This window comes from Scyliorhinus canicula, chromosome 23 (assembly GCF_902713615.1).
Source record: "Scyliorhinus canicula chromosome 23, sScyCan1.1, whole genome shotgun sequence".
Classification (NCBI taxonomy): domain Eukaryota; kingdom Metazoa; phylum Chordata; class Chondrichthyes; order Carcharhiniformes; family Scyliorhinidae; genus Scyliorhinus; species Scyliorhinus canicula.
In genome coordinates this window covers 5,833,361-5,853,592 of record NC_052168.1, presented here as the reverse complement: position 1 = coordinate 5,853,592, position 20,232 = coordinate 5,833,361, and the positions used below count along the sequence as shown (strand labels likewise).

At 46.1% G+C, this 20,232-nt stretch overlaps 3 protein-coding genes across 3 annotated transcripts; all 3 read right to left on the bottom strand.

The window, feature by feature from the left end:
* Positions 1-1,429: 1,429 nt before the first annotated feature.
* Positions 1,430-3,734, bottom strand: LOC119956482 (ferritin heavy chain B-like). The gene is made up of 4 exons (XM_038783754.1): positions 3,600-3,734; positions 2,564-2,710; positions 1,959-2,084; positions 1,430-1,723 (listed from the first exon to the last, which is right to left on the bottom strand). The coding sequence occupies exons 1-4, from the start codon at positions 3,699-3,701 to the stop codon at positions 1,568-1,570; spliced, it is 531 nt and encodes a 176-aa protein (XP_038639682.1). The 5' UTR covers positions 3,702-3,734; the 3' UTR covers positions 1,430-1,567.
* Positions 3,735-9,906: 6,172 nt separating this feature from the next.
* Positions 9,907-12,485, bottom strand: LOC119956492 (ferritin heavy chain, oocyte isoform-like). The gene is made up of 4 exons (XM_038783766.1): positions 12,345-12,485; positions 11,088-11,234; positions 10,593-10,718; positions 9,907-10,138 (listed from the first exon to the last, which is right to left on the bottom strand). The coding sequence occupies exons 1-4, from the start codon at positions 12,444-12,446 to the stop codon at positions 9,992-9,994; spliced, it is 522 nt and encodes a 173-aa protein (XP_038639694.1). The 5' UTR covers positions 12,447-12,485; the 3' UTR covers positions 9,907-9,991.
* A 2,599-nt stretch (positions 12,486-15,084) lies between these two features.
* Positions 15,085-17,692, bottom strand: LOC119956496 (ferritin heavy chain, oocyte isoform-like). Its single transcript, XM_038783772.1, has 4 exons — positions 17,558-17,692; positions 16,276-16,422; positions 15,781-15,906; positions 15,085-15,546 (listed from the first exon to the last, which is right to left on the bottom strand). The coding sequence occupies exons 1-4, from the start codon at positions 17,657-17,659 to the stop codon at positions 15,400-15,402; spliced, it is 522 nt and encodes a 173-aa protein (XP_038639700.1). The 5' UTR covers positions 17,660-17,692; the 3' UTR covers positions 15,085-15,399.
* Positions 17,693-20,232: the final 2,540 nt, after the last annotated feature.

The following is a 20,232-nucleotide window of genomic DNA, read 5'->3' as shown; positions in this document are numbered from 1 at the left end:
AAGCGAGACCAGTTGCTGATAAATATTAAGGGATATGGACCAAAAACCAGGTGTATGGAGTTAGGTCACAGATCAGTCATGGTCTCATTGAATGGCAGGACAGGAGTGAGGGGCTGAATGGCCTATTCCTGGTCTTATGTTCCAATCTGTTATAGTCTACGTTGATCCCACCAAGATTATACAGGTAGAAGCTCGATAACACCCCACCAGGGAAGATAGGAGGCAAGATCATTGGATCAAATGGTCAACACATTGGAAATCAGCATTGACCCACTAGCAAAAGCTGCAAAGGGCTATCATGGGGATTAGCTCCTTACATTTTCTGCTACTTAGCCGTATTGTTTTAAGCAATTTCCAAATTGTGGGCATCACTGGTTAGGCCAGCATTTATTACCCATCCCTAGTTTCTCTTCAGAAGATGGTGAGCTGCCTTCTTGAACTACGGCAGGCCTGGAGGTGTAGGTACACCCACTGTGCTGTGAGGAAGTTCCAGGATGTTGCTCCAGTGACAATGAAGAAACTACAATGTATTTCCCAGTTAGGGGGAGGTTGAGGTATCTGCTCCTGTTCTTTTACAATAATCTTTATTCACATCACAAGTCAGTTTACATTAACACAGCAATGAGGTGACAGTGAAAATCCCCTAGTCACCTGTTTGGGGTACACTGAGGAAGAATTCAGAATTTCCAATTCACTAACAAGCACGTCTTTTTTCAGGACTTGTGGGAGGAAACCAGAGGAAACCCACACAGACATGGAGAGAACGTGCAGACTCTGCAGAGTGATCCATGCCAGGAATCACCCCTGGGTCTTTGGTGCTGTGAAGCAACAGTGCTAAGCACCATGCTGTCTTTCTGGATGGCAGTGGTCATGGGTTTGGAAGGTGTTGTCTAAGGAAGTTGAGAGTTACTGCAGTGCATCTTGCGGATGGTACACACAGTTTCCCCTGTTGGGCAGTGATGGAGGGTTTGAATGTTTGTGGAAGGGGGAAGCAATCACACAGGGCTGCTGTGTCCTGGATGTTGAGCTACTTGTATGTTTCATGCTGCACTCATCCGAGCAAGTGGAGTGAATTCCATCACACTCCTGAATTGTAGGTGGTGGAGCAGCATTGGAGGGAAGGGGGTCAGGAGATTTGAATTATTCACCATAGGATTCCTAGCCTTGACCTGCCCTGGTAGCCACAGCATTAATAGGGCTAGCCCACTTTCTGAAATGGTAACCCCCAGGATGTTGATTGATATGTAATCATCACCTCAGCCAGTGCTAGAACACTGAACATCATTGTGGAACTACTGTCAATAGTGCCAAGTAAACCCAAATCATGGTCAGGAGTGAGAATGGAAATTAGACCTTCACCATGGTCATGAAGAATAGTGCACAGATGTTCATATGAACTATATCTGGAAGTAAAAAAGGACTTCAAATGTACAAGGAGGCAAAACAGTAGTTTATTTACAGTTATATTACAAGAGCAGGTCCCATTTGAGACAAAGAAGGTCTCATTTGAGACAAACAGATAAATCAGCTTTTGCCTTCAATAATTTAGTACCAACAAAAACAAGATTCAGTCACTCTCCCCCAGGGTGAGCTTGTCAAACAGGTACTCTCCCATGCCATTCTCAGGGGCTCCCAGTCTCTTCAGGTTGGTGATGTGATCTCCGAGCTTCTTGATCATCTTCACTTGTTCATCCAAGTAGTGGGTCTCCAGGAAGTCACAAAGCTGGAACAGTAAAGGAGCAAAAATTACTTTGAGAAGGGCAAAACTATTACATTTAGCCAAGCAAGACCCATAATTAACCAATGTTAATTCTAGGAAATTGGGATCAAATTCCTTGGAAAGACTTGGATGTCTCAGTTACAAGTGCCTTGAACAGTTGGGGATCCAAGTGTAGACAAGCTTTTGCCAAACCCAAGATTAGAAAGCTCCACCAATTGTACCCACATCAGGAACTCACATGAGGGTCGGTGTTCCCAGAGGAGAGTTTGTGCAGATCCAGCAGACTCTGGTTCACATTCTTCTCCATCTGCAGAGCTCTCTGCATTGCCTCCAGACCATTGCTCCACTCATCCTGCTCTGGTTTCTGAAGTTTGGGTGGGAGGAGATAAAAGGAAATCCCATCAGCAAAGATAGTTAGTGGAGGATTAAATTGATTAACAAGAATTAGCTAGCCCAGTTCACAAACTCACCAAGGTGATGTGTCACAGCACTGTTTGGGGAATTTAGAAAGGAAAAAAGTTCCAAATAAATCTTGCTAACAGGAGTAACACTTTGTTACCCCTCCCAATTTACAAGCTGGTGCCCAGTGACAACACCAATTTGTCTATTCATACCCCAATTGCTGCATCAGTCCATCATTTTCCATTTCACCTTGTGCCTCTTCAGAGCACATTTAGAGAACCCAAGTTAGCATTGCAACCACCCACATTTTATTATATGTGATCTGCCTGCTGTGTCCCCAGTTTTGCAGATGCTTTGAGTTCCATGCACTGGATAGTAATTAAAACTACCAACTCCTCGGTCAGGCCAAGTTAATCTGTTCATAAAAAAGACTAATCCAACCTTAACATCCTCCAGGATGATGCGGCCTCCACGTTTATTCTGGAATTCTATCAGTTTCTCAGCGTGTTCCCGTTCCTCATGCGACTGCTCCTTGAAGAACTCAGCAAAGTGACGCAGGGCAACATCATCTCGGTCAAAGTAAGAGAACTGTGGAGAGAGAGAGAGAGAGAGAGAGAGACAGACATCAGGCAGATCATTAAAACAAGGGTACCAGAATCAGATAAATTACCCATTCTCTCAATACCTTATTACAGAACTTGTTGTAGCACGAGAAGGCCATTCGGCCCATCAAAGCACCAAGCATCATGACCATACAATTCCCTGCCTTTGGCCCCTGCACATTTTATATTCAAGTAATCATCTGAATCCCTCTGGATTGCCTCAACCACACTCCAGGCAGCACATTCCAGACCACCAGCCACTCCAAATGGGAACAGTTGCTCCCCATCTACCTCTCTTCCAAATCTTATCTGCCCAATACATTCACTTCCTCAGAAACATTTTCTTGCATACCAATTTGTTTCACAGGATATTAAAACCCTGTGGAAGTGTTAGTATTAGAAGACACAAATGTTCAGCTACCAAACTGCATTTAAGTAAATACCAGAGGAGACAGGTAGAATATAGTTCACTTCAGCCATTTAAATCATGCCTCTATTTGAGGAAGACTGGATTTTCAGCACTCCATTCAATAGAGAGGAGAAAACTGGTCAGAAGCAATTCTTAACTAATTAGTGACCAACTAAATTTAATTGTTTTTATTTCCAATTTGGAATTAATTAAGTTTATGAAATTTAGTTGCAAGCCTACAAAACCCTTGAGTTAATTACTGGTCTGAACACCTCAAAAGAGCAACTCTAGCAGAGGGAATAGAGTATGACATGAGATCTACTGCAAGCCAACAGTCACTGGATGATATCTAGTGAGCATTGGAGATACTAAATCCAATTAATTTACTGAGAAAAGAAATTTGCTGAGAATATAGTGATACCACAACCTCAAATCTGAAATAGGATTACAAAGAAAACTAACTTACCATGGAGAGGTAAACATAGGAGGAATAGAGCTCCAGGTTGATCTGCTTGTTAACAGCATCCTCACAGTCCTTGTGGTAGTTCTGACGCACTTGGGAAGCCATCCTCACTATTATTATTCACTGTCACCTGGAAAGCTCTAGAACTGATTACTTGTGCCACAGCTCTTGTATTTATACAACTGGGACCTCCTGCATTCAAATGGGATGACATCTCCAGTGATGATTGACAATCTCGGTTAGCCAATCAGAAATCGGCCATGAATCCCGGCACCAATTAACAAAGGAAAGGGGGAGGAGTGTGTTATCCAGAGCCAATCAGAGCTTTGGAAAGCCGGCAGATTTGGATGATTGTTCTGTGATTGCAATGTAGGAACAGGAAGAGGCCATTCAGCCCATCAAGCCTGTTCTGCCATTCAATTATCATGGCTGCTCTGAATGTTAGTGCCGCCTGTCTACTTTGGTTCCATATGCCTTCATCCCCTTACCTAACAATAATCTATAGGGCGCGATTTAACGTGAAAAAAACAGAGTCCCGTTTTGGGCACGTGCGGTGGGGTGCTTCTTGGCATCTGAAGCACCGAGCACGACCCCGCTATCAAACGGGACTCTGCTGCTTTTCTGGCCTCGGTGAGGGACGCCCAGCCGAGGCCGTACCTACCTTAATTTCCTGCACTGACTAGCTCAGCTCGCCCACCGTGGCCTTCAGACCCCCATTGCCCCACCTTACCACTTGGGGGGGCCCTCGAGCCCCCCTCACCCCACCACTTAAAGGCAGGACAATGATCCCTGGCATGGGCAACCTGGCACCTGGACACATTGGCAGTGCCACCCTGGCAGTGCCCCTGCCATCCTGGCTGTGCCATTGGCTTCCTGGCAGTGTCAGGGTGCCCAGGTGGCAGTGCCAAGTGTGGCCAAGTGCCAGCAGGAGTGCCAGGATACTGAGAGCCCCACAACCGGGGGAGTGGGGGGCTCCGGTGGCATGGGAGACCCCACCCCCCCCAGGTGCCATCACACCTGCTCCACGTTTGTATGGACCAGGGCTAAACAGGGCCACGTTGAAGTCTCTCAGACACGACTGTTCGTTCCCAGACCTTGGGAGAATTTGCATATGTTTTGTTATGCTCTTGATGTAGCATAAGCTGCTTCCTTGATGTGCATTCTGACAAAGGAAGGTTCAGGCTTGGAGATAGCTTCAACACATTTATTAAACTATTAACAATTCTCCTACTTGGATTCGACTCTACTGTTAATCCTTCTATAGCTACTTAAGGGCAGCACGGTAGCATTGTGGATAGCACAATCGCTTCACAGCTCCAGGGTCCCGGTTCGATTCCGGGTTGGGTCACTGTCTGTGCAGAGTCTGCACATCCTCCCCGTGTGTGCGTGGGTTTCCTCCGGGTACTCCGGTTTCCTCCCACAGTCCAAAGATGTGCAGGTTAGGTGGATTAGCCGTGATAAATTGCCCTTAGTGTCCAAATTGCCCTTAGTGCTGGGTGGGGTTACTGGGTTATGGGGATAGGGTGGAGGTGTTGACCTTGGGTAGGGTGCTCTTTCCAAGAGCCGGTGCAGACCCGATGGGCTGAATGGCCTCCTTCTGCACTGTAAATTCTATGTAAGTTTATGTAAGTATAACGAACCAGTCTGCTACAATCCACGTGGTGGGTGTGGTGTTCAATCAACCCTGTATCTGTACTCACTGAATGTCTCCACTGGAAAGAGGAAGATCATATGTGCTGTGTCCTTTATCTATGGGTTGGTGTAATGCCCCCCCCGTGGTAGTGTCACCTCTGTGTGTATCATGAATGCCCATTGGTCGTGTCCTACCTTACTGACCTATTGGTTGAGTGTCTGTGTGTCATGTCTCTGGTGCTCCCTCTAGTGTCTATCTAGTCTACATGTATTTACATTAACCCCTTGTGTATCTACAGTGATGCATATCACCACAGCATATACATATTTAAATGAGCTTAATGGCTCATTTAAGTATGTTAATCTGAACCATGCCCAGCGTGAGCCCGATATGGACCACGACACCTCGAAAGATTTTGTCAAATCTCCAAGGCGTTCTGAGAAGATTAAACGGCCTCATTGCGTCAGCAAGCCGGGAGCAACGGGGCCATTAAATTGAGGCCACCATCTCCATTTTGAAATATTTATTTGGTTCCAGCATTTTGTGGCTGGACTTCTCCAAACTTCAATGTCCCTTTTTTGTGAAGAAATGGCCAAGATGTAATCTTCAGACCCTGTCCCAGAGGAAATAGGCTCTCTCCATCCACCTAATCATATATTATTCATCGCCACCGCATCAGTTATCCTTAATCTTTAATACTCAAGGGAATGCAAGAGCAGTCCACGCCGACTGTCCTCATCATTTATCCTGTTTAACTCTGCTATTGTATGTAATCGATGTTGGTTTTATTGAATTTATTCAAAGAGGATCTGACATCACGCATTCGCAGAATAGGCCAGGGAGATAGCTTTAACACGTTTATTAAACTATTAACAATTAGAATTACAATTAGAATAGTACAGCACAGAACAGGCTCTTTGGCCCTCGATGTTGTGCCGAGCAATGATCACCCTACTCAAGCCCACGTATCCACCCTATACCAGTAACCCAACAACCCCCATTAACCTTATTTTTTAGGACACTAAGGGCAATTTAGCCTGGCCAATCCACCTAACCTGCACATCTTTGGACTGTGGGAGGAAACCGGAGCACCCGGAGAAAACCCACGCACACACGGGGAGGACGTGCAGACTCCGCACAGACAATGACCCAGCCGGGAATCGAACCTGGGACCCTGGAGCTGTGAAGCATTGATGCTAACCACCACGCTACCGTGCTGCCCCAATTCTCCTACTTGGATTCGACTCTACTGTTAATCCTTCTATAGCTGCTCAGTATATTCTGACGGCCAATTCTAGACGCCAACAAACATAATCAGGCTCACCATCAATCTCTTGGAGAATTCATAGACAATTTGGCGGGGTTTAGTGTTCCAGAATAGACTATGTTGGCCAGAATAGTTTCAAAGACTGACCTCCAGACCCGCCCCAGGGAATGTCCTCATCTGCGGCAGGTGGGAGGTAACTGCGAAGGAGAGTTTCGCACAAACTTGCTTCACCCATGAAGCGTGACAGGAGTTTTACAACAATGGCAATGAAGAACTGTCAAACTCCGGTTAACTTCTGCAAGTCAATTGCAACAATTTTATCCGGGAATGAAATATCAAGGGCTGGATTCTCCGTTCCTGAGACTAAGTGTTGATGCCAACGGCGAATCCGTGGACTTTCACAACAGATTGGCGCCGCACCTGGATCGATTCCGTTACCGTTGAGGGGCTGGCACCGGCGCCACGTGGAACACAATCGAGTCCAATGAGAAACGGTGCCGGATTCGCCGGGTCTGTGATTGACACTCGGGAGGCTGACAAGTTGCAGCCGCACATACACATTACACTCCCCACACACACTCATCCCAGCCCCGCACATACACATTACACTCCCCACACACACTCATCCCAGCCGCACACACACATTACACTCCCCACACACACCCATCCCAGCCGCACACACATTACACTCCCCACACACACTCATCCCAGCCGCACACACACATTACACTCCCCACACACACTCATCCCAGCCGCACACACACATTACACACCCCATACACACTCATCCCAGCCACACACACATTACACTCCCCACACATACTCATCCCAGCCGCACGCACACATTACACTCCCCACACACACTCATCCCAGCCACACACACACATTACACTCCCCACACACACTCATCCCAGCCGCACACACACATTACACTCCCCACACACACTCATCCCAGCCCCACACACACATTACACTCCCCACACACACTCATCCCAGCCGCACACACACATTACACTCCCCACACACACTCATCCCAGCCGCACACACACATTACACTCCCCACACACACCCATCCCAGCCGCACACACACATTACACTCCCCACACACATTACACTCCCCACACACACTCATCCCAGCCGCACACACACATTACACTCCCCACACACATTCATCCCAGCCGCACACACATATTACACTCCCCACACACACACATTACACTCCCCACACACACATTACACTCCCCACACACACTCATCCCAGCCGCACACACACATTACACTCCCCACACACACTCATCCCAGCCACACACACACATTACACTCCCCACACACACTCATCCCAGCCGCACACACACATTACACTCCCCACACACACTCATCCCAGCCGCACACACACATTACACTCCCCACACACACACTCATCCCAGCCGCACCCACACATTACACTCCCCACACACACTCATCCCAGCCGCACACACACATTACACTCCCCACACACTACACTCCCCACACACACATTACACTCCCCACACACACTCTACACTCCCCACACACACTCATCCCAGCCAACAAGATGGCACTGGTTGTGTTGGAGTGCGCTCATACAGCTGATGGGTCAGCTGGGGCCAGAGAGCACCCAAAGGGTGCCCTGGGCGACACCTATATGACCCATGGCACCAGGTTCACAGTGGGCTGTTAGCGGCTGTGTGCGCTGCTGCATGGCTGCCTTGCCGGCTACGGTAATGGTGTTCCGTGTCCATCCACCCCCCAGGCCAAAGGCACAACTTTCAGCAAACTACGCTGATGTTGGACACTTTCTGTACCCCCTCTCTCTCCCCCAGTTACTGCCACGTCGGTTTCACCATTTGTAAAAGCACAAGTGAACCACGCCATCGGGAACTGGGCCCACCAGAGGCGGAGAATCATGGAGGCCCCAGAGAAAACTGGGTCGTGCCCGCTAATGATGGGCAAACAGTGTCTACTGTACATGTGGAGTGAAACGCATTGACACCGTGTTCCAGGTGTTTCGCGAATTTGGCATCGGAAGCTATTCTCCGCCCAATCACATTGCCGTCAGCTAATGAAGAATGTCACCCCAAATGTCTGAAATATCGAGTGCTTGCTTGTCAATAATTGAGGTTGGTCAATAATCGATGGAGATGCCTCAAAGGAACGGTCATAAGACAAGGTGGTATATCCTACCATACTGCAGAATAAACTTGGGGTCATTAAATTCAGTGTTTGTTTCTGGATCTGTTGACTGCACATGTGATTATTAGGCCTTTACTTGGGAAAGGCTGCTATAAAGGGAGACCGTGGCATTATGGTCATGTGACATGGAGGCCAGACCATTATGGGTGGCATGCTCAGGAAAGAATTGAAAATATGAAAGAGAAGACAGTTTAGAGAAACTGACCTGGTCTGACACAAGAATCCAAATTTCATAGAATTTACAGTGCAGATGGAGGCCATTTAACCCATCGAGTCTGCACCGGCTCCTGGAAAGAGCACCCTACCGAAGGTTAACGTCTCCACCCTATCCCCATAACCCAGTAGCCCCACCCAACACTAAGGGCAATTTTGGACACTAAGGGCAATTTATCATGTCCAATCCACCTAACCTGCACATCTTTGGACTGTGGGAGGAAACCGGAGCACCCGGAGGAAACCCACGCACACACAGGGAGGATGTGCAGACTCCGCACAGACAGTGACCCAAGCCAGAATCGAACCTGGGACCCTGGAGCTGTGAAGCGATTGTGCTATCCACAATGCTACCGTGCTGAGGTTCACACTGTATATTCAGCCCAAAGCCAGTGAGCAATTTGCGATATTAAGCTGAACACTGACTTACACACCGGAATGAAGACCAGGAGTGAGTACACTACCTCACCCCTCTGAGAAAATCACCCTGGATCAGGAATTGTTATGGACTAGATGCAAAGTCCCCACACTAACTTGTAAATTGAACCAAACACCAAAGCAAGAGGAGGCCATTTGGCCCTTCAAGCCTGCTCTGCCATTCAGTATGATCATAGGCTCACTACGCTGATCCCCACCTTCCCCCTCCCAATATTCCTCACTCCCTTTAGCCCCAAGAGCTGTATCTAATTCTTTCTTGAAATTATACAACATTCACCTCCACTACTCATGGTAGTGAATGCCACAGAAGTTTTTCCTCACTCTGAAAAAGTTCCCCCCTTATCCTCAAACTATGACCCTTATTTCTGGGCCCAGCCCCAACACTCTTTCTGAATCTACCCCATCTGCTAAGTTTCTATAAGATCCCCTCATTCAGAACTCCAGTGAAATATAATCCTAACTGACTTAGTCTCTTATGTGACAGTCCTGCCACCCCAGGAATCAGCCTGGTAAACTAGTGCTCGGTAATTAATGACAAACAAAACAACTCAACTCAACAACATTTTTATTCCATATTACTCAGGAGAAAATTAGTCACAACCAAATCGCTCAAGCGGGCTTCCCAAATCTCAGTCAGTCCAGGGTGAGCTTGTCAAACAGGTACTCTCCCGTCCCATTCTCAGGGGCTCCCAGTCTCTTCAGGTTGGTGATGTGATCTCCGAGCTTCTTGATCATCTTCACTTGTTCATCCAAGTAGTGGGTCTCCAGGAAGTCACAAAGCTGAAAACAAGACAGGAGAGAGATTAGCTATTGGTCACAGCAGCAATGATTGCAACACCAGTGTTCTATTTCTATGTCAACATGGGTTTCTTCCCACAGGCAATGTGCAGGTTACAGGAGTGGTCCTAGGTAGGGTGCTCCAGCAGAGGGAGAGTAAGTGCAGACTTTATGGGCCAAATGGCCTCCTTTCTTCTCTCGAGGATTCTATGAAATCACTCATGAGATGAGCACATGGGTAAAGTGGGTGATTATGGCCAAGCCTAGACAGAAAGTCAGTGTCATTCTGGGAGGGGGCCTCAAGGAACAGGTCACAAAATTCAGATGCCTTGGGAACAGCTTCCTAAACCACAGTTTACTAATCCAGATCAAACAGTCTCAAAGTCTGAAATCAGTACAAACTTCAGCCAAAGAAAAAAAGGACAGCTTCCAATATGAACTTCAACATCCAACTCACATGAGGGTCAGTGTTCCCAGAGGAGAGTTTGTGCAGATCCAGCAGACTCTGGTTCACATTCTTCTCCATCTGCAGAGCTCTCTGCATTGCCTCCAGACCATTGCTCCACTCATCCCGCTCTGGTTTCTGGAAAAGGAAGAAGAGGCCTCATTAATGCTATGGGATGCTGCAGAGTCACAAAGCCTATCCCCCCTCCCCTCCACCCAAAGTTATTTAATCAATGGAAATCACATTCTGTACAGCAGTATGAGCCAGCACAACATTTAAGCCACTAGTTGACAGCCCAGAAACCCATTACTTCTGTCCCTCCACATTTATTCTTCCTTTAGTCACTAGCTCAGGGTGATTCAAAGAGCAAAAGCCATAAACTCATCCACCCATTCTCAATTCAACACCAAGCAGGTTTTAACCAGAACCAAGGGCACAGTGGCAAAATAAACCAATTAGGTGGAGCAAAAGAAAAATAAAGGTGGTAGCAAGACAACAGAACCCAACCTTGACATCCTCCAGGATGATGCGGCCTCCACGTTTATTCTGGAATTCCATCAGTTTCTCAGCGTGTTCCCGTTCCTCATGTGACTGCTCCTTGAAGAACTCAGCAAAGTGACGCAGGGCAACATCATCCCGGTCAAAGTAAGAGGACTGCAGGTGCAGAAGGATCAGATCAGACCCCAGCCTTATCCATAGAGCACTTGGGAAGCCAGAACAACCCACAAATCATTTTACCTACTCAACTATGGAGCTGACATGTTTAATTAGTGAGACATTCTCCTGCTTCAAGATTTTGATGGAATTCAGTTTCCATCATGGGACTCAAACCTCTGGCCCAAGAGCCTTACCCCACCCTGGGCCTTGTCCCCAGAGCCTTACCCTACCCTGGATCTTTGGATTATTAGTTCAGTGAGAATACTACAACAGAAGCACCTTGTCACAGTCAGTCTTATTTTTCCATGGAAATTTCAAGATCAATCCTTCTAATTCCACTTAATTACTTCATGGAATGATTTAGTCTTGCACACATTCAGCACAACTGGATTTACCCTGCATCCAGTCACCCATTAAGTTTAATTGATTCCATTAAAGTTGTATAATTTGACCAGATTCATGCACCCTCAAGATAACTCCTCTGTTGGAAACTTCATGGGAGCTAGTTTCAAGTAAAAGTATTTGAGAATTGGAGTGGTGTTGTGTACACACAGGGAGCAGTCTGTCAACAAAATTGTTTTTTCTTCCTCATAAATTTAGAGGATCCAATTATTTATTTTTCCCAACAAGGGGCAATTTAGCACAACTCCCACCCACCACCCTCCTTTTCCCTTCTGTTGGTACAGAGACAAGGGTATCTGGTCTCTCCAGACTAAGTGCATTGTAGAAATGTGTTATGAACTGTTTCAATAATCAGTATCCACCATGTTTCTCCAACACAAAATCAGTGTTTTAACAAAAGATATGGCCAAGCCACCAAACCTGCACATCTATGGGTTGTGGGAGGGGGTGAACCCCACACAAACACAGGGAGAGAATGTGCAAACTCCACACAGACAGTGACCCAGGGCCAGGATTCAAACCCCAGTCTGCAGTGCTGTAGTCCTAGTACTAACCACTGCCACCCCTGTTAACAGGATCATTTACAGACATTTATTGGGAAAAGCTAAATTTTAAAGTCAAATGAAATAACAATATCTTCACTTGCTCAGATTACAACCAAACCTTTATCATTTTAAATTCATGCCCCAATCCTTCAAAACTCACCATGGAGAGGTAAACATAGGAGGAATAGAGCTCCAGGTTGATCTGCTTGTTAACAGCATCCTCACAGTCCTTGTGGTAGTTCTGACGCACTTGGGAGGCCATCTTCACTGCTACTATCACCTAGACAGTTCTAGAACTGACCCTTCCTAACACCAGCTCTTGTATTTATACAACTGGGACATCCTGCATTCAAACAGGGAATGACATCACCAATGATGATTGACAATCCCTGATAGCCAATCAGGAAGCGGCCATGAATCCAGGCACCAATACGGGAGGGGGGTTAGATTGTGATACCAAGAGCCAAGCAGAGCATTGGGACACAGGCAGGTTTGATTGATGATGCTGTGATTACAATATAGCAAGGGGCCATTCAGCCCTTCAAGCTTGTTCCAACTTTGTTGTCCATTGGCCTGATTACTTTCACAGCCTGGAGGTCGTGGGTCGGCTTGTTACCACCTCCCCTGACTATGTGGCCTGAAGCAGAGAGATTTACAATTCATCTACATTGGTGGCATGTTAGCGCATGGTTAGCTCTGCTACTTCACACAGCCAGGAACCTGGGTTCAATTCCCGGCTTGGGTCACTGTCTGTGGTGGAGTCGGCACGTTCTCCCCGTGTCTGCGTGGGTTTCCTCCGGGCGCTCCGATTTCCTCCCACAAGTCCCGAAAGACGTGCTTGTTGGGTGAATTGGACATTCTGAATTCTCCCTCAGTGTACCCGAACAGGGCCGGTTTAGCTCAGTGGACTAGACAGCTGGTATGCAATGCAGAACAAGGCCAGCAGCGCGGGTTCAATTCCCGTCCCAGCTTACCCGAACAGGAGCCGAAATGTGGCGACTAGGGGCTTTTCACAGTAACTTCATACTTGTGACAATAAAAGATTATTCTTTTCCTGTATTCCCCCACCCCCCAACTCCCGCGCTTCCTCCTAGCTCCTCAACATTTGGTGAACGTTCTGAATTATCTTTCTTGATTCTAAGTGGATGACATCACACTTGCTCACGTTGAACTATCAATGTCCGCTGCCAGCTCTCTCCCCCTGCCCCCCCCATTAATGATATTTACTGTGCCTCTTATCTCTGCCATCATCAAATTTGAATATATGGCTCCCTATTCCTTTGGCAATGTCATTCATAATGATCGTGAAAAGTGGAGGTTCCTGTACAGATTCCTAGGGAGATGTCTAGTCCCATCTTGCCAATTGGAGTGAGCACCCATTATCCCGACCCTGTCTTCTCGAGCCAACCCCATTCCCAACAATGTCTCAAGGTTGCATCCAATTGCTATTTTCCGAATAATCTATTACGTGGAGCTTTGTCAGTGACGTGGTTGTGATCGGCTTCTTTGACTTTCCTCAAACTGAATCTGACTGTGTATTTTCTGAGAATCCGAACTTCACAATATATCCCATTTGAGTGTGGAAATGGAAATGTCACCATCTGGAATGTGAGCCAAATTGGATCCATGTTAATGAATTCATTGAAGAAACTATTGGGTGGGTGGGGGGGGGGGGGGGTTGGTCTAAAACGTCCACACAATGAATCGTCACATCACTGACCCGAACGAGACTGAGACAGGTTAAATGATTGGGCAGAAACGTGGCTGATGGGACATCATGTTGGGACATAATGTAGCAGAATGTGAAGTTTTCCACTTTGGTAGGAAGAATAAAGAAGCTGAATATTATTTAAATGGGGAAAGACTGCAGAAAGCTGCATCACAGAGGGATCTGGGAATGAGGGGGGGGGGGTGCTCGTGCATCAATCACAAAACCCAACATGCAAGCTCAGCAGGTAATTGGGAAGGTAATGGAACGTTGGTCTTTATTTCAAAGGGAATGGAGTACAAAAATAGGAAAGTCTTGCAAGGCATTAGTTAGACCACACTTGGGATAACCGGGAAAACGGTGAACAGTTCAGTCTCCTTAACCAAGGAAACATATACAGGCATTGGAGGCAGCCCAGATAAGGTTCACAAGGATGATCCTGGGTATGGAGGGATTTTCTTATGAAAGGTTACACAGGTTGGACCGGTACTCATTTGAGCGAAGAATGAGAGGTGACCTTGCTGAAGCAGAAGATTCTCAGAGGGCTGGAGAAGATAGAGGCGGAGAGATTGTCTTTCACTTGTGGGAAGACTCCAGGATCAGAGGGCATAATCTCAGGTAGGAGTCACCCATTTCAGATTGAGACAAGGAGGAATTTCTTCTTGGAGAATTAGTGAATCTGTAGAATTCTTTGCAACAGAGTTGTAAAACTGGGTCATTATGTTCAAGGCTGAGATAGATTTTTAGTCAGTAAAGGAATCAGATAGCATAGTGGTTAGCACTGCTGCCTGACATTGCCAGGGACCCATGTCTAATTCCAAGCTCAGGTGGCTGTAAGGAGTTTGCACATTCTCCGTGTCTGTGTGGGTTTTCCATCAGAGTGCTCTGGTTTCCTCCCAGAGTCCAAAGATGAACAGGTTAGGTGGAGTGGCAGGAAGTGTTTAATCCCCATCAGCTTGGATAGTGAAGAAAGATTACACCTTGGAATATAGAATGGTTTAGCTGATTCAAACAGTGTTTACTTACCCAAAGAGTCTTGAGGGGTAATAAACCTGCTGGATTAATCCTTTTAGATGCATGTGACAATCCTCACTTATAAAAAAAAACCAAGTGGTGTGTGAGACAGTCTAGTACATGATTTGTGAATACCAGGAGGTCTTCCCCCCCAGAATCAGAGATTCACCACACTGAATTAAAGGGTCAAGTAAGACATTTATTAATGTGTTCCCACAATAGCACAAGGAAACCACATTTGCATTTAAGTCCGACATGTTTCTGAAGTACAATTGTCATTATCCTGGGCAGCAACAAGTTCAGGAAGCTGGACTGGAAATTCAAAGAGCGTGTTGAAGATTTAGCAAAAAAAAAAAAAACACCATGAAATCAGTTACTGATTTACACAAAGGAAAAAACAAGTTCAGCTCTATATTTTTTTAATACAAATACAGCAATAAAGATAGAGCACAAAATTGGATCCAGCTTTTCCTCATTAATTCTGCAATCCTCGTCAGTCCAGGGTGAGCTTGTCAAACAGGTACTCTCCCGTGCCATTCTCAGGGGCTCCCAGTCTCTTCAGGTTGGTGATGTGATCTCCGAGCTTCTTGATCATCTTCACTTGTTCATCCAAGTAGTGAGTCTCCAGGAAGTCACACAACTGATGGAGAAAAATGAATATTAGCTTAAACAGTTCTTTCCCCAGGTGAGAATGGGGGGGGGGGGGGAAGAGATGGAAAATGATGCAGGTAATGGTGGCTAAATGTGCACAGGTGGCAAGTCACAATTCTATTAAACTGGAAGTGAATACCTGGGAACTGCTTAGTGATCAGTGTCAAGATCTACAGAATGGACAAAAGTAAAGGACAGATTCCAACATCAACATCCAACTCACATGAGGGTCGGTGTTCCCAGAGGAGAGTTTGTGCAGATCCAGCAGACTCTGGTTCACATTCTTCTCCATTTGCAGAGCTCTCTGCATTGCCTCCAGACCATTGCTCCACTCATCCTGCTCTGGTTTCTGGAAAAGGAAGAAGAGGCCTCATTAGTGCTATGGGATGCTGCAGAGTCACAAAGCCTATCCCCCCTCCCCTCCACCCAAAGTTATTTAATCAATGGAAATCACATTCTCTACAGCAGCATGAGCCAGCACAACATTTAAGCCACTAGTTGACAGCCCAAACCCCATTACTTCTGTCCCTCCACATTTATTCTTCCTTTAGTCACTAGCTCAGGGTGATTCAAAGAGCAAAAGCCATAAACTCATCCACCCATTCTCAATTCAACACCAAGCAGGTTTTAACCAGAACCAAGGGCACAGTGGCAAAATAAACCAATTAGGTGGAGCAAAAGAAAAATAAAAGGTGGTATCAAGACAACAGAACCCAACCTTGACATCCTCCAGGATGATGCGGCCTCCACGTTTATTCTGGAATTCCATCAGTTTCTCAGCGTGTTCCCGTTCCTCATGCGACTGCTCCTTGAAGAACTCAGCAAAATGACACAGGGCAACATCATCTCGGTCAAAGTAGGAGGACTGCAGGTAGAAACACAATAGAAAGGTTGAATTGTATTATCATTTTTTTTTTGGGACTCTGATCTCGGGAATACTGCAATAGTCACCTTCACTGGACCTTCCACAAGGCAGCCAGTGATACTACCTTCCCGACTTCCCAAGAGTGTACCTTAGTCTTCAATATATAGTGTACACAGAGTCCCACATTTACTAACCCATGTACAAGCTACAAACTTCCAAAAGTACATCTCAAAAACAGAATATCTTAATCTGCATTAGAACCAAGATGTCTTGGAATGCCCTTTGAAGAGCTGGGACTCACTGACAGGGTTTAAATTGAAGTGGTGACCCAAAGATTCGGTCAACATCTGACTGGACTGTCAGAGACACACAATGGAAAGTGTGTCAGTTCAGATCCAGATCCCATCCATGGCCAAGTCAAAAATAGCTTTAATTACCCATTCTGTACCTCAATGTACTTGCTTTCAAGGAGATTTAAATTATTGGCTCGAACGTGAAAGCCCTTCCCTGTACCTCACTCAGTGGCAACAGTAGAAAACCCAATTTCTTTCAGCACAGAATTAAGAACCTATCCCCCTCCTTAACCAAAAGGGGATGGAAGAGGGGCAAATAACTTGCAAATACATTGAAAGAATTACTGCTTCATCCAAGGATCCAGCATCAAGTAAAGATTTACACATTAGGATGAAAATCACTTATTGTCACAAGTAGGCTTCAATTAAGTTACTGTGAAAAGCCCCAAGTTACCACATTCCAGCACGTGGTACGGGAATTGAACAGTGCTGCTGGCCTGCCTTGGTCTGCTTTAAAAGCCAGCAATTTAGCCCAGTGTGCTAAACCAGCCCCACAGTAGAGTCAATTTTCACCAACTAATCATTCAATTATGTTCAACTGCTGCCAACCAATTGAAAAAGCAAACCAGCTTGATACATTTGAAGATTAATCCTCACAACTAACTCCACAGACGAGGTCACAACTATTAGCATTATCCCTATTTTGTATCAACAGTATTTAACCCAGGGAGGGTGACAGATATACATTCTAATTCCAATTCATTGACAGGAAGAAATCAGCTCAGAATGCAATGAAGTGACAAGCTTAATTTTAAATTAGGACCCAATCCTTCAAAACTCACCATGGAGAGGTAAACATAGGAGGAATAGAGCTCCAGGTTGATCTGCTTGTTAACAGCATCCTCACAGTCCTTGTGGTAGTTCTGACGTACTTGGGAGGCCATCTTGACTATTGCTATCACTGTTCTCAGACTAACTCTCCCTACCACCAGCTCTTGTATTTATACAACTGGGACATCCTAACAGGGAACGACATCACCAATGATGATTGACATTTCCCGATAGCCAATCAGGAATCTGCAAAGAGACCAATTTAGGTGAGGGAGTGGGGGAGTGTTATCCAGAGCCAATCACATCAGTGGAATGCAGACAGGGTTAGGTGGTTTTAATGTGATTGGAAAATTGGGACTAGAGGAGGCCAATCATCCCTTCGAGCCTATTCCACCATTGAATTTGATCATGGCTGACCATCATTTTAACTCATTTAATCTGCCTTGATTCCATATCCCTTCATAAGCTGAGCTAACAAATAGCTAGCAATCTCGATTTGGAAATGTTTGAATGGCCCAAGATTTCCATTCTTTGTATAAAGATGTGTCTCCCTAACACCCTCCATGAACAACCCGCTCTAATATTAATGCCATGCTGCCCCTATCCTGGACCACCCCACAAGAGGAGATGGTTTCTCTCTCCACGCTATAGTTATCCTCCGTGTCCCCGGTGGGATATGAAGCTGTAACAATGTTCCTGCATCAGGTCCTGTCTTGTGCTGTGATTTGTGCCTCGTCCCATGTCAGCCCACGTCTTCCTGTTCAATCATAGCGATCCCATCAGATCTATTCATCATCCCGAATACCTCAATTATAATCATCGCTTACTCTTCTACACTGGAGAGAATGCAAGGCTGTTCTGTGCAAACTCATTCTTCTTCTTCCTTTTGGTCAGTCTCAGTGTTGAGGAAGATTTGCTTCCACTCCGAGGAGGTGGGTTGTGTGGTGGGTGAATAGTCCCATCGTGGATCCACAGACTCTGTCACCGGTTTGGCAGGTGGTGCTTGGTGAGATGGGTGAGTGAACGCTGTGGATTCTGTGCCAGAAAGATGGGCACCTGGCCTTTGACAAGAGCAGCCAATCTTCATGGGCGGCACAGTAGCACAGCAGTTAGCACTGTTGCGTAACAGCGCCAGGGTCCCAGGTTCGATTCCCAGCCTGGGTCACTGTCTGTGTGAAGTCTGCACGTTCTCCTCGTGTCTGCGTGGGTTTCCTCCGGGTGCTCCGGTTTCCTCCCACAAATCCCAAAAGACAGGCTGTTAGGTGAATTGGGCATTACCTGAGCAGGCGGTGTGCCGACTAGTGGATTTACACAGTAACTTCACTGTTGTCTTATGCAAGTCTACTTGTGAAACTAAAAGATTATTATTGTAAAACGAAGAGGTCAATTTTGGCATCCTTGGAATTCTTCAATTTCAGACTATGGAACTGCTACATGTATCAGATATTACAAGGACAGTATCTGAGAAGCCTGTGAAACTGCATACATTACAATTCAAGGTCTATTCTACACCCTGTAACAAGTACCATTGTGATGGTCTCAGTAAGTATGCTGATAACAATGGGGGGGGGGGGGCGTGGAGAAAGATGATTTAATGGCTACACTCAGATATCAGACCACGCGTATCACTAACTGCAACATACGTGCCTTTGTAATGATTGGATAGTTCAGTTAAGCATGCAGTCCTTTAATGTGATGGGTTAAGTATTCTCATACTATGCATGATGCACCCTCATGACTAGTAAGTGATATATGCTAATATGTTGTAATTAAGTCTCAAAGTATCATTTTGGAATCTAGACTTTTTGGTGTCCTAATTAGAATGCCAATAGCTCACTCGATATCTTGTAAATAAAGACTAGTTTAACTCAGTCTTTGTCTGGTCTCATGAGAGGGAGGGTAGGGAGGGTAGGGAGGGTAAAGTACAGTACAGTCAGATAGCTGTGTATTGTTTCCCTCAAGTTCTAGATAAGCCGAGGACTCGAACAGGACCCAGCCCCCACTACTCCTTTACTAGGATTCACAATTCTCCAAAGAATCTCTTCTGTGCAGCTGGCAGGTGACCTATTTTGAAACTGCCGAGACTCCTTCACAGAGGGCAATAGTGCCTAGTACTCAGTGTACTCCTCCTTCCTCAATCCAAGTGAAGGAGTTAGTGCCCTTGTCAAATATCTTACAGCGTCACGGCAAAGCGGAGGTGCTAGAGACCCCATCAGCCGTGAGGTTTGCAGAAGCCCCTACAAGCTTTGGAGTGGATGTTTTGTTATGCTCTTGACGTAGCATAAGCTGCTTCCTTGATGGGCACTCTGACAAAGGAAGGTCCAGGCTTGGAGATAGCTTCAACACCTTTATTAAACTGTTAACAATTCTCCTTCTTGGATTCGACTCTCCTGTTAATCCTGCTATCGCTACTCAGACTGACGAACCAGTCTGCTACAATCCACGTGGTGGGTGTGATGTGTTCACAACCCTGTGTACTCACTGAGTGTCTCCACTGGAAAGAGAAAGATCATGTGTGCTGTGTCCTTTTATATGGGTTGGTGTAATGCCCTCCTGTGGTAGTGTCACCTCTGTGTGTATCGTGAATGCCCATTGGTCGTGTCCTATCTTACTGGCCTATTGGTTGAATATCTGTGTGTCATGTCTCTGAAGCTCCCTCTAGTGTCTATCTAGTCTACGTGTATTT

Excerpts from the sequence above, each read along its gene's own strand:
- LOC119956482 (XM_038783754.1), bottom strand. The coding sequence starts at position 3,701 with ATGGCTTCCCAAGTGCGTCAGAACTACCACAAGGACTGTGAGGATGCT. Across the intron at positions 2,085-2,563 it reads TCATCCTGGAGGATGTTAAG|AAACCAGAGCAGGATGAGTG; the intron begins GTTGGATTAGTC and ends CCCAAACTTCAG. Across the intron at positions 1,724-1,958 it reads CTGGGAACACCGACCCTCAT|CTTTGTGACTTCCTGGAGAC; the intron begins GTGAGTTCCTGA and ends TTACTGTTCCAG.
- LOC119956492 (XM_038783766.1), bottom strand. The coding sequence starts at position 12,446 with ATGGCCTCCCAAGTGCGTCAGAACTACCACAAGGACTGTGAGGATGCT. Across the intron at positions 11,235-12,344 it reads CCTATGTTTACCTCTCCATG|TCCTCTTACTTTGACCGGGA; the intron begins GTGAGTTTTGAA and ends CTGCACCTGCAG. Across the intron at positions 10,139-10,592 it reads CTGGGAACACTGACCCTCAT|CTTTGTGACTTCCTGGAGAC; the intron begins GTGAGTTGGATG and ends TCTTGTTTTCAG.
- LOC119956496 (XM_038783772.1), bottom strand. The coding sequence starts at position 17,659 with ATGGCCTCCCAAGTACGTCAGAACTACCACAAGGACTGTGAGGATGCT. Across the intron at positions 16,423-17,557 it reads CCTATGTTTACCTCTCCATG|TCCTCCTACTTTGACCGAGA; the intron begins GTGAGTTTTGAA and ends TTCTACCTGCAG. Across the intron at positions 15,907-16,275 it reads TCATCCTGGAGGATGTCAAG|AAACCAGAGCAGGATGAGTG; the intron begins GTTGGGTTCTGT and ends TTCCTTTTCCAG.